This window comes from Coloeus monedula, assembly GCF_965178545.1.
Source record: "Coloeus monedula genome assembly, chromosome: 16".
In the NCBI taxonomy this organism is placed as follows: domain Eukaryota; kingdom Metazoa; phylum Chordata; class Aves; order Passeriformes; family Corvidae; genus Coloeus; species Coloeus monedula.
The window spans coordinates 489,574-503,237 of NC_138796.1; the positions used below are offsets into that span (position 1 = coordinate 489,574).

The 13,664-nt window shown below is 40.8% G+C and overlaps 1 protein-coding gene across 2 annotated transcripts in view; it reads right to left on the bottom strand.

Moving 5' to 3' along the window:
- Positions 1-13,664, bottom strand: part of IL4R (interleukin 4 receptor) — a 13,974-nt gene continuing 310 nt past the window's right edge. The window contains exons 2-10 of one of the 2 annotated variants that reach the window (XM_082292138.1): positions 10,569-10,682; positions 6,984-7,125; positions 5,964-6,115; positions 4,749-4,903; positions 4,012-4,168; positions 3,134-3,233; positions 2,479-2,548; positions 2,264-2,340; positions 1-2,163 (exon numbers count right to left, since the gene is read on the bottom strand). In XM_082292138.1, coding sequence (XP_082148264.1) covers positions 39-2,163; positions 2,264-2,340; positions 2,479-2,548; positions 3,134-3,233; positions 4,012-4,168; positions 4,749-4,903; positions 5,964-6,115; positions 6,984-7,125; positions 10,569-10,638 — 3,048 coding nt within the window. In that variant the 5' untranslated portion in view covers positions 10,639-10,682 and the 3' untranslated portion in view covers positions 1-38. The remainder of the gene's footprint in view (positions 2,164-2,263; positions 2,341-2,478; positions 2,549-3,133; positions 3,234-4,011; positions 4,169-4,748; positions 4,904-5,963; positions 6,116-6,983; positions 7,126-10,568; positions 10,683-13,664) is intronic. The other variant, XM_082292139.1, reaches the window with a different exon arrangement.

Genomic DNA, 13,664 nt, shown 5'->3' on the forward strand with positions numbered 1-13,664 from the left:
TTTATTTCCAAAGACTAGTTCAGTCTAGACAAATGTGGTTAGGCTACCTCCATATAGCAGTTGTCCTCTTGGGCAAGGGTTTGCACAAGTTTCATTTTTTTCTCATTCTTCCTGCTGTTTTCCCTTAACAGTTCTATTGGTCGTTTTTTAATTGCAAGTGCCAGTCTGGAGTCCTCACTGTGAGTGGTGTGAGAATCAGAAGGATAGGAGTTACTCACAAGATGACAAGGCAATGCCTTGTCTGAGACATGGAGCTCCAGGGGCTCTGCAGTTTTTCTGTCTAAGTTTAGCCCAATACTGTCCAGTGATGCTGGTAAGCTAGCTGCTGAGCCACAACTTCCCCGTTCTGCATGCTTCAGCACCTCTTCACTTCCCCCTGCATCTCCGAGTTCCCTCAAGTGGTTGTGTGAGTGGCAGTGGAAGCCAGTATTTAGTCTGTTATCACCACCGTCTTGCATTCGCTTACCAGTAGGGTTAAAGCTTTCCCATTTTGTCCCCTTTGCAGCTCTTTCTCTGCTGTTTAAATCTTGACATTTCATCTCTAACAAATGCAACAGCTGTTCATCTCTTCCGGTATTTTCATCATTGCTATCACCAGACAGCTCATTAGCGCTGTTGATCCAAGGGCTCCCATCACAAGTCTGTGTGTCATTCTCACTAGATGCTAAACCTGGGAAAATGCTGCTGTCAGAACCCTGAACAGTCAAAGACACACAGTCCTTTATCCTTGGGTCAGGTTCATAGATTGCAGTATCTGGAGGTGCTACACTCAGGTTGTTACACAGACTAATGAAGGATTCATTTGGTGATGTAGAGATAACTTCATTGTTACTGTCACAGTCTAGACCATTACATTTACCTGCACTACCAAAAGGCTGATAACCAGATGGCCAAGGTGCAATAGGGCAAGAAATTATATTGGCTTTCTTTTGAACATTTTTATATATTACTTGCTTATGTATTTCTTCCTCTGATAGAAAAGCTGAAGCACCTTCATTTGCATGTGTGGAGAAAAACAGAAAATCAGTATGTTCTGAACAGGTGTTTGGAAAATCAAGCTCAGTGCTAGGAGATCTGTAGTTGTTATAACACGTCTGATTGCTAGCAGGCTGAGCACTTTGATCTCTGCAGCTGTGTTCCAGCGTCTCTGACAACTGTCTCAAAGGCAGTGAGGGACGCACGCTTTCAAAGCACGGAGTCAGGCTACTGTTAGCCATCGACTGAGACACGAGGGCATTGAAGCTCTTGTATGCAGAGCTGCTTGGTTCCTTGCATGCAGACACAAGCATATTAAAGCTCCTGTAGGCAGAGCCACAGGGCTCCAGGGAGGGAGGCAAAAGGGTGTCACAGCTCTTGTAGGCAGAACCACACAACTCCATGGTGGCAGACACAAGGGTACCAAAACTCTTGTCTGCAGGGCTGTTTATTCTGTCTGTTTTGGTCCCAAACAAGGATTTATTTGTAGATTCCTGGATCGGGACGCAAGAGTCAAGCTCACTTTCAGAACTACATAGAAAAAGGCTTTGATGAACCATTTGTTGAAGATCTCTCGCATCCAGAGTAGCAGAATTTATGCTGGAGCTCCGATAGCCAGATTCAAAGGATTCTTCTGAAAGTTCTGACTCTTTGCTGGCTGTACTACAATTGTAGTCATCTTGAGAGGCTTTGGTGAAAAGGGGAGCTGTATGAGAAATATCACATGGTTGCTGACCCTGAGCTGCACTTTCCTTTAGATTTCGCTGTGATAGATTTTCTGACCCAACGTTCTCTAAGGTTTTCCTCCCAGCTGTGGGGATGTTTGGGCCTTTATTGTCTTGCATGTTATTTTCATCTGCCAGGAGTGCATCAAACATATTAGCTAGTAACTCATTGTGTTCAGGCTGCTCTCTGAAAGCACCGATGCTGCTCTCACAAGGCTCAAACATGGTGATCTGGGTGCCAGTTTCTTCTTGGCTCTCAGTTTCACTGTCTGTTAAACATACACAGATTTCTATAGACTCTTCAACTGGTATTGTATCAGGGGTTAAAACTGCACTGCTGCCTTTTGGCAACCACTCTCCAGACCTGCTGTGGCAACTGCAAGATTTCTCAACATTTCTGATGTTATCTTTTCCCTTGAAGTTTTGGCTTGAAAAACTTCGAGCCAGACAGTTCTTGCAACTTCTGTTTTTGGAAGTCAAAAGGAAAGGACAGTTAATGTTTATGTTACGGGAAACAACTTTATGCTGTAAAGCAGAAGGATTTTTTTTTAAATCTTACTTACATTTGTTGATCCATATGACTCTGCTTTAAGTCATGGAAAGGAAACTTGATTTCATCAAAGTAGCACATAACTGAAAACTAATAAAGATACAATGAGATTTAGGACTCATATGAATTGTGTTTAGAATCCTTTGCACTAGACAGACAATAGAATTTATTATATATTCTACTTCTGATGATCAGGAAAAAGTATTTTTTGCAAAGCTTTTTAATTACCTTGACATTTTTTACAACCAAATGGCTCTTTGCTGGATTTGGGATTTGATCCCACCATTCTTTCTTCACTCTGCAAGAGAAGAATGAAAATTATTTGTTTTGACTGCACTTGGGCTTAATCAGTGTACATTTCCCTCTTCTGTTCTCCTTTCCCTCTTAGGCATCTGTATTGCAGCAACAAAAAGTGCTCATTTTGTGCATCTCCTGCTTTTCATTAAACCAGTGCAAAGATGTTTATACGTTTGGTATATGACTGCTCTGCACAATGACAGTCACCTGTTCTTCTAATCGTATTTAAAATGATGTGTGAAACAGACAGGATCTCACTTTCACATTACCATTTTAAAAAATTTAAAAGAAATAAAGATATTTAGCCATCATTACTTGAACTCCAGCAGAGACCATGGTCCAAAACTGACAACCCCCTGCAATAACAAGCCTATTCTAGTAAGATTAATACAGACTATTCAGAAAATGACAGAGTGCAACTGACTTGTGTTTATAAAATCTCTGCTCACAGACAGCTAGATAAAGGTGCTGAGAAAACACAAAATATTAGATTTCTGTGCTACCAGACATTCCGGCTAATCGATAGCAATACTGATATCCGTATAAACTGTTACTCTATAAACTCTGTAAGAAGCAGGATACCTACTTGGTAAAACAGAAGTAACAAATGATGGATCCTGCCATGATCAGTATGCAGGAAGTGGGCACAGCCATCTGCAGAATGTCTTCAGCCTTCACCTGGTAATCTGTTAAACAAGCAAATATTTACATGTGAACGTGCATCTAAATGCAAGCACTGGCAATACCAAATTCATTGCTGCTCCGCTGCAGCTTAAAAAAATGCTCTCTTAGAGGATGTAAAATAAAGCCTCCAGCCCATAAACAACACACCCCCACAGCTGCCAGTAGTGATGGTGTGTGGTGTGTCAGAGACCGTCTGGCGCAGGTACTGTGGTCAGCTACTGGGCATGTCAGGAGCTGGGAGAGCCAATGTGTACTGCGAGGCCACTGTCAGCTCTTAGGGACAAAGCCTATCACACAGTGCCTAAAATTATCATTGTCACTGTAGTGCAGCTATGTTTCTTGTTCTCTCTGTTGCTCTTCAGGGGTTTTTATAAACCCTCAGACCTCCGATGGTTAAAATACTGCTTAATTTGCAGCCTATATATATATATATATTGTTCATTTATACCCACTTCCTCTCACATCAATGTTGCTGTTTAGCTCAAATATCTCTTCTACTTCCCTGTTGTCTACTTCATGAAATATTTATACAGAATAAACACATCCCTTTCAGCCTTTTTTTCACAAGGCTAAGCAATCCAACCTCCCTTGGTCTTCTCTTCCTTAGTTTCCAAAGGAGTTGCCTATCTATGTTTAGTGTCTTTGGAAGCCTTTACAGATGTATTCACATTACATTCAAAATGATGAAGATGATGAGTCCATAGCTCTCCTCCAAGAGAGCAGCAGAGTATGAAAGACTATACCATTCTTTTACCGAGCTGCTATTTCTGACACTATTACCACAGTGAAATTCAACTTCTTCACTCCATTCACTCCAGTAGGCTGGGTAGTCTGTGTAGTTACACCTGAGACTTGCAACGTAATCAAAGCCTCTCTTCAAGGACCTTGCAGTAATCTCAAAGCTTTTTGTCTGGTAGTTAATTGCTTTTACAGAAATCTGAAAAGAAAGTGAGAAAGTTGATTTTGATTTCTTTATAAGGTGAAGGGTTAGTGACAGCAACTAAATACCAATAGGGTTGTGTGTTTCAGTGACCTTTCACAAATGAACAAATGAATGACTGTGTATGATAATGCAGTTCATGTCATCAGCGGGTGGTATTTGTTACATGCCCCCATGCACGTTCCTCTACCAGAAGAGGCCCAGCCCAGAAATGCTGGATTATTCAGAAGAGTGTTTGAAGTGCCTCACCTCCCCCACAAAGCCACCAACATCCAGCTTCCTGATGTCTAAGGATCAAATGAAGTTCAGGCAACAGAAGCATTGTATTTTCAATCTCTGCCCTGTCTACTGCAAGCAGCAGACTATTTTGGGGTGGCAGTCAGGAGAGTTTCAATCCTCTGACATCCAGCTGAACCATCCTGGGGGCAAAGTGAACTGTGGCAAATGTGTAATCAGGAACACTGTGGGACTTGCTCCTACTGGCCCTTATACTAGTATTCATGAAGTGACTTTTTAGAGGACTTTTTAAACTTGAAAGCTCTGGAGACAGAAAATGAAGAGACTGGGTGTCTCTTACCTCTGTTGGGTGCTGCTTCCTCCAGTATTTCACTTCATAGATGACTGGCTGTCCAGAGAGCAAGGATGGAGGAGAGTAGCTCTCCTCCCAACTCAGATTGAAGTTACCATTTTCAGCTTTCTCAATGGCAAGATTTTTGGGGGCCCTCGGCTTAACTGTATGTTAAAAAATACAGAACAGGGTAATGGGAGAGTACTGATAGAGAGAAGCAGAGAGAGAAGTATTCACCAGAGACCAGAATATCATCGTAGTCTATGCACTTAGCCCTTTTCACTATGCTGTAGCACAAGGATAGAGAAGCCAAACCAGAGCAACTTCAGGGTATTCATTAACAAGCACTGATTCTTCAAGCTGGCTGAACAAACTGAAGGTATGGCCTTTTGGTGCACTGGATGCAGCTTTCACCCTGGAGAAACGGGAACAACCTGCGCCCTGACAGTAGCAGCTGTGTGGCAGGGGGGGCACAGAGCTCCAATGTCGCAGGCAAGCTGTCCTGGCTCCCTGTCTCTTGGAAATCAATGTGAACTTCTGCTTACTTGGCAGATAAGCAGCAGCATCAATCAAGTATTCTGAAGAGAACCAGCTCCTCAGCCTGCCTAAGGTATTAAAATGGTTTCTCTAAGTGTTCAAAATGTGACAGGCGTAACCAACAAGCACACTGTTCTGACCAAACTGGGGGCCTAGGCAGAGACATGAACTGTGTCTACACTGTCCTGTTTAGGAGCAGTCTCTAACTTTTTATCACTGGCTGTTAAAATCTAACAGCAATTACTGTAAAAAACCTTCTGCTCATGTAGCATGATTCAACTGGCATGAAAAATCAGAGTACGACAGAGACAGGAATGGGAGGAATTCCAGTAGGGATAGCCTAGTTTCCTTCTAGAAACTGAAAGCAGCATAATTCCTCTTCATCCTGTAAACCACAAATAAAATGCACTAAAGATAATCTAAACCCCCAAACTCCTGCTGAGTTTGCTTGCAGCTGAGAGGGAACAGCTAGAGGAAGAATCACTCTCTGCTTTCCCCATTATATTCATTCCTTAAGAATCTAATCCAGAATAAGGTTGCTAAAACAAATTGATTTTGCATTTAAGCTACCATGACACTTTCCACCTCTGATAAGCAAAAACTGTTCTGGTGACATGAATGAGAAGTTAGCTAAGATTGCAAAGCCTGGAACCAGATGTGCCAGTGACAAAGTAAACAAGTTCTTACCAACAAGGGCTGGTGTAACATTGTAATTCCACATATCAGTCCCATTGAATTGTAGGGCTAGAATATATGTGAGGCCTGATACAAAATAATCTGGATATATTGTGCAAGTGCACCTTAAACTGTCTTTTTCATTCTCAGGAACACACATGTTTCTGAAAAACAGGCACAAAATTATGGGATGTTTAAGAGAATGTGACACACTATTCCTTGGAAAGGTGAAATCAAGTTTCCCAACATGCAGAACTAATCAAAGCTGAGACAAGTCAGTTCCCAGAAATGTTTCCAAGGCAAAACTGAGATCCCCAAACAACCCACCCTCCCTAGACATCCCCTGGCTATCTGTATCGCACAAATGAAAAACTTGACAGAAAGGCCAAGGATTGATCCCAAATACGACCCTTTGTCACACTTCAGCCTCTAAAGGAACATACTAACAGCTTGTTAGTACAGGAACAGGCTTATTGCAGTGTATGAGCAAGGTCATTTGAATGTCAGTGTGGTGAAATCCTACAGAGAGGAACAGGAGAACCCAGATGCATCTTCTTTTGTAAGAGATGATGACTGGCCCTGCTCAGAACAAGGACAACAGTCTGTGCCTGAACAAGGAGTTAGACTGTATGCAGAGACAATTACCTGCACTCCAGCAGAGAGTATCTTTCACACAGGCTACAGACTGGTGAATCACATAAGATTTCTCATGAAGAAGGTAACATTTTGCATGAATTAAGGTTTTGTAAACTTCTAAGAGCCCTACCATTCCTACCAGTAGGACTTGATCCCTCCTCTGTACTAAGAGTGCATAAAGTTCTACAGAAGAGTAGACCACCGAACAGGGAGTGCTGTTAATTGCAGAAACCCATTTTACTAAAAAGGAAAAGAATCCATTTTACTTTAAGAGGAATAATCTGAACTACATTTTGTCCCAGACACCCACAGTAGAGGGAGGGAATTAAAGCCAATAGTGGCTACAGGATATATGAAGCCTAACAATGGCAGTGTAACATCTTATTAAACACTTACGACACAGAAGAAGTTTCCTTGCTGTAGCAGAGCAGGAATTCTTTGGAGCAATTAGTTTGTGCAGGCACCTTCCAGTGACAAACCAGCTCTTTGTCATAGTCAGTGAAGCATGCAAATTCTTGTATGTGTCCTGCAGTCTTAACTAGAGAAAAGCAGCATACAATGAGAAGCAAGAGAATCAGAAGACCATTGGACTACACAGACACATCAACTTTTCCATCTGAACAGAGCTGCCACACCCCTACAAACTAACTGAAAACATTGTTATTTTTTGTGTCTGGGCAAATGTAAAGAGTGGCACTCAGACTGTCTCCACCTTTCTGGAGACAATCTCTACCATCCTGGAGAGGAAGAGTCTGCAGTAGCAATATTGAGATAGAAAGGCACATCTCAGCCAACATAGACTTCCAAAAACAGAAAATCCGATTCCAATAGCCCTATTTAAAACACATAAACATTAAATTACAAAACAGCATAATCCCACCTATTAAGTACAAAAGGTTCAAAACCCAAAATGCAGATAATTAACAGTCAGAGCAGGATCACTGCTTACAGTCATGACTCATGCTTTACCTACAATGGTTCTAAGCTTCCCAAATGCACAACTTCTGCCTCCCCAGAGCAGCTCCCCAGTGCTTAGAAGACCGTCCTGCCACAGTCTTTCTTCTAGTATATAGCTTTACTTCATCTCACTCAGTACTTCCCATTCTGTCTTCTACTTGTCATTGTTATGAGAGCATTCAAGACCCAGGAGAAATGAAGAGTCACACAGAGCCAGGCACTGAGCAGGTATACGAAAGCCCAAAGTCTTTGCACTCCAAATTTATAACTATTTTCACTGGCAGTATTTAAGCAAAAAATAGAATATACAGTTTGTTATAACTGGAAGCGGAAATAGAATACACAATCCCCAGTACCCCTTCCAGCCTCACTTTCCTTTATTTCAATGTGCTCCACATGAGTGATACACAGAACAGAAGAGGAGAAGCTAGGTGACAGTAAGGTCATGCTTTTATTTGGACTAACAGTATGCCAACCATGGTACTGGACCCTGGAATGGGGTAATTTCTCAACAAAGCAGTCAGAAATAGCTAATACTTTTATCATCCAAGACAATTATTTCCCTTTTCTGATGTTTGACTTCTCTTTCACAGGTAAATAATAACAGTATCCCCCTTTTCTTGCACAAGCTGTACAAATATAAATCCTTTTCTACTTTACATGTCAATTTCCTGTAAAAAATTTAAAATAGCTTTGACTGGTTTTTTGAATCCTATTAATTAAGATTTTCTGAGAATTTCCAAAAGGATTCTGCTAGAAGGTTTTCTGTGGCAATTATACAAGACCAAATTTTGTGTACGTGGCCCAGTGCATTACCAACTTTCTATGCTGGTCATTTACATTGCAAATTCAAGACTCAGTTGCCAACAATTCACATCCTGCAAGGTCGCTGTCCTTCAGCCACTTCTGCTTCACAGGCTTATTCCTTCCAACGGGTACCTAAATTTCAGATTATTCCTTCCAAGCTTTTTTCTGAAAGTACCTAATTTCATTTTATCTTCCCTATATTTCTGTTTTTCTGTAGTCCACTTGTGTTATTTATTATGATCCAACTTCTGCATACTCTGCTACAGTACAGGATCTGCAAGTGTAAAATGTGATGGTCAGATACCTTTTAGTGGACATGATATATAGCACAATGGGATCTAAAAAATTTGGATTCTAAGTTGTCTGATAGATTGACTACTTATAAATCTAGAACTGACTGCAATTCATGGTTTCATTAGTGTTCAGATACTTAGAAAATGTTTTGGTTTAGTTAATAAAGCTACATATTTATCTTGTAGGTTAGAACTATTGCTATTATGTCCTTCCTGGATGGCAGTAGCATGTTAGGTTCCTTTTTTTTCTGACCCAATTCTTTAAAACTCATCCAAAAAGCAGCAAGTCAAACTTCTGCAACACTTTAACAGTCACACTCCTTTTTATTTTACAATAATCATTATCCTGTTGATGTTGTTTATATTTGGTTGCCATTTGTAATTTTATTGCTAGTTTCCTTTATTCACTTTAAAATGTACTTTTAACAGAAGTACTATCAATTTAAGGCCCTTAAAGATGAATGACATTATTTTTCAATGTGTTAATCATCTTACACTTTCAAGAATACTCCAGTTAAATGAAGCTCCTCCTGCTGTGTTAAGCTATGATGACTAACAGTTTTACTTTATCTTGCCATTCAGTGCCCTCATGTCTTTTCAGAACTCTGAATTATATTCTCTGCTCTTTTCCTGTCACCTTCTCGCCTTTCCATCTCTGGTATACCATATTTTTTTTAAAAAGCTCAGATATTTGAGAATTTCCTTTTGAAACCATATACGGTACAGGGTTTGTTTTGAGTTTGTGTAGTTAAAAAAGGGAACTGAAATATTGAATTTCTTTTTTAATCCTCAAAGAGTACACGATGAGGAAGAAACTTAAAATGTGCAGTTAACTAGGCAAACTAACCCAAAGAAAACACTATAAAATTAAACTTAGATAAAGATCATTTAGGGAAATCAAATGGTGGGATTACCTAGATCAGACAACCCTGCCAATGTGCTCTTGCAAACCTTGATCCTTCTAATGAATTCAAATTGCACTATTTCATAGTATGTAAGACAGTAGCTATTAAACCTTCTTTTTTAGAGACAGGGTATTTTAAATTGTCTTTTAACTGTTTTGGTTTGCTTCATAAAACAAAACAAAATGAGATCTAAGAAACCATAGACCATTGTAGAGCTAGTTAAAAAAATACAGAAAGCAAAGTGTGAGATTCATTTTCCAGAAAATAAAAACGCATTATTTAAAACCATTAGTATATATATCTCATTTGTATTTATAATCAAACATCACAAAAGATGCAAGGAAAACAACCCATGTTTATATTCAGCTTCTGCCAACTAAGCCTCATGAAATAACCCTTAAGGAAGCAGCAGCACTCGGACGCATCTGCAGGCTGCCAGAACGGCAGCAAGGGACACACTGGAGATCCTGGATCCTGTCCCTTGTCTGTTCCAGGTGCCCGTCAGAGCTGCAATGTCCTACAGACACAGCCTGCCAAATCTCTTCTAATCCAGGCAACTATGTTTTCCAGCTCAGTCACTCTGCAGACTTTGGAGGGCACAAACTGACAGCAGCCCTGCAGGCACAGTTCTGGGAGCACAGCTCCCTCGTGGTCCCACCAACAGGGCACAGCAGCCAGGGGACACTGAAGCTTCCTGCAGAGCTGCCTAGGCTACGTTGAGACCTTGTTCACAGTGAGGTCCAGTGCAGATCAGATAGTGGGGAAGGAGGAGATGGCTTTCCAAACCTGTTTCTCCTTTCTGTAAATTTCTAATTTTTCTTGCCCACATAGAAAAGGTCAATATAAAGAAAAAAAAATCTAAGAATTTTTTCTACTACAGGGATATTTCTGACTTTTGAAGTTACAAATTTTATAGCAGTTAATTAGTTAATTAGTGGTAACAGCGTTACCTAGTGGTTGTGGAAAAATGCTGTCAATAAAAACTTCAGTATAATAATTTAAAATATTGACGAACATACCTTCATTTGTTGTATATGAAAAGAAAAGGATCCACAGGGTATATGGTGCAGCACTTGGGAGTCTTGCCATTATTGACACTGGTCAGATTCAGTAGGAAAAACTGTGCTGCAATTCTGCCAATAGAAAACATAATAAGCTTACATCCCTGTCTCAGTTAAGGTAAAAGTGTAGTTTTTCCTACCACTCTGCTAGATGTTAGAATTCAGATCCCCTGCTGCACCTGTTTCCCACCTCTGTCCCCTAAAATTAGCTCATGGAACAATGAGACACGTAGAAGAATAAGAATACAAATGATCTAGAAGACTTTTCTGCAAAATTTAAATTACAGAGGATATGGGACTGACATTGGCAGTGGACCTACTCTCTTCAGCTACTAGAAAAGGAAAGTTGCTAGTATGTGGGTGATTAAAAGGGTAAGCACTAGACCAAAATCAGTGACATTGTCACCAAAGCCCTATGATTCCACTCAGATAACTAAAAGAATTTAAGAATGAAGTGTCTGATCTATTGACTAAAATGTTTTCCCCAAGTCCTATCACCAATACCTTGACAATCTGAGTATCATCCTCTTAAAAAAAAAAAAAATTAGCAAAGAACTCTGAGCAGTGCTCCAACAGAATGCAGATTCATTAAAGCATGAAATAATTAGAAGCTGTAAAACTCATTCCTAATCATGATATAACCAGCACAGCTTTGGAGAAGGAAAATAATGCAGCTTTTATGTCCCTAAGCATAGCAAATCTGTCTAGGTAAATTGAAAACAGATGAAATAATTAATTTCTTAAGAAATTAAAGAAGAAATTAAAAAGACTTAAAATAGCAAGTGTCCCCAAGATTTTTTTACCAATGTAGCTACTTAATGCCTGAGATATGGCTACCAGCTTTTGTATCACTACAAATGGATGTGATACATTTAAAATTCTGGTAAATTTGTAGGTGAAATCATGCTAACTAATATGCTTTTGGTTTTGCATTCATTATAAAGAGGGATAAAATTTGTTCAGCAGCACATTGTTAACACATAACCCTTTGGTCCCTTCCTCCCATGCTTTTGGAATTTTCTAACCTCCATGTCTGGACAGAGTGTTCTTGCTGCCTGCAAGCTTCAGATGTTCTGTTTACACCTGTAGAGCTCCCAGGTAGTACGCTAGTTTTTATTTCAAAGCCTCATGATTCTCTCTGTGTGAGGAGAGGAGAGGAGAGGAGAGGAGAGGAGAGGAGAGGAGAGGAGAGGAGAGGAGAGGAGAGGAGAGGAGAGGAGAGGAGAGGAGAGGAGAGGAGAGGAGAGGAGAGGAGAGGAGAGGAGAGGAGAGGAGAGGAGAGGAGAGGAGAGGAGAGGAGAGGAGAGGAGAGGAGAGGAGAGGAGAGGAGAGGAGAGGAGAGATCTCCTTCAGTAGGTGAATTGTGTTGGGTGTTCTGCAGAAGCTTGGTCAGATTCTGAAGTAGAAAAGACCACTGAAAGGTATTTGTGGATGGCAGTTCAATACTCTCTGCCCCAAGCCAACCACAGCAGCAGAACCACATTTCACGTGTCTAACAGGCGAGTCTGTCTGTCTGAAAATATCCATCTTAGAAGTTAAGGGATAAGGACATTGTTAGTGAAAATAGAACATCAGATTGGAGACTCTTCTGTGACCTTCTCTGGGGCAGTTACTACTCATCTAGTAATGAAGGACAAACCTGAAAGACAAATTTCTCATAAGAGCTTGAGAAAACGATTACTCAAGAGCTGACTTTTTCAAAATCTGGGAATAGATGAAATGTGAATAAGGACAGTAATACATTTTTTTAAAAGAACACAAGCGCCTTTGCTGCTGCTCAGAAAAAAAGAGCCAACTGCTCCAGCATAAAAAAATTCCTTCATTTCCCCTTTTCCTGGAATTCTCAAGAGAGGAAGCATTTCTTCTCCACTGTTAGGTAATACTGCTGCATGACTGGAGTTCCAAGAAACTCTTAGAACTCTTACAACTTTGGCAGAGAATCCTGAACCATGCAGGCATGTCCAAAGGAGCAGATGGCAGACCAAAACCATCTTTTCACAGTAGAATGGATCTGCACATATGGATGAAAACGGAGTTAAGCCATAGTTTTAATGAAACTGCAAAAGGAGAAAATTTTAAAACATCCACAGCTCTTCTGCCTGTTTCCTCTTAAGTTTTTCATTATACCAGACAATGACATACCAATTTTTAAAAAGTATGTAACACATACAGACAATACTAAAATTGCAACAAACCTAGGAATCCCAATATATTTGAGGAAAGTAAATTGTAAAGACATAAGTGACTTCCCCAAAACTAAGAAAGAAATCTCTGTAGGGGTTAGAAGCAGATCCACATGATTACTGGTACAAGCTACATGCCTTGATCACTTAACCTTTCTGTTTCTTGAAAAAAATATGATATGATTAAAATGATTTCATTTACTTTCAAGAAAAACGGTACTAACTTTTGGTCTGGTCTTCTAAGGAAATGAGGGTCATATTTCATTAATAGCTATGACCTACAAAACTGTTATGTGCAAAGAGTAATTCCTTCCCAAACCAAGAGGTCAGATATTACACAAGACTGCTTAATGCACCATTGCTGCAATTGTACAGTTGAAGCATCACTCCCTGTTTAAAACTGGCTCTTTTGAAAACTGAGGCACATCTGGTCTTACTCTCTAGTTTAAAGCACTGGCTGTAGACGCTGAATAAAATGAGACAAGCGGTACACGGCAAAACAAAAGGTTCACCACCAGATTCTGTATCAAACCTTGAAAAGAAAACCCGCGCAGAGTGTAATGCCTTCTGATGAGAAAGCGCTCTCTCTGAAGCCGCGTTGAGCCCCTTTCCGGGCGCTCAGCACTAACCGGTCCGAAGTTCTGTGGGCCTCCGGGCACACGGGGAGCGCAGCCCGAGCCCCGTGCTGGGCACGGCCGGGGACGGCTCCGGCCGGGGACGAGGGCCCGGGACAGGCGGGGCTGCTGCGCCCACCGCCCAGCACGGCCGGCGGGAACGACACTTCGGAGAATTACACCACTTCCGTCTAAAATATTGTAAAAGGAGCACCCGAGTTAAACAACCTCAAGGAAAGAGAAGCGCTTCTGCTCGC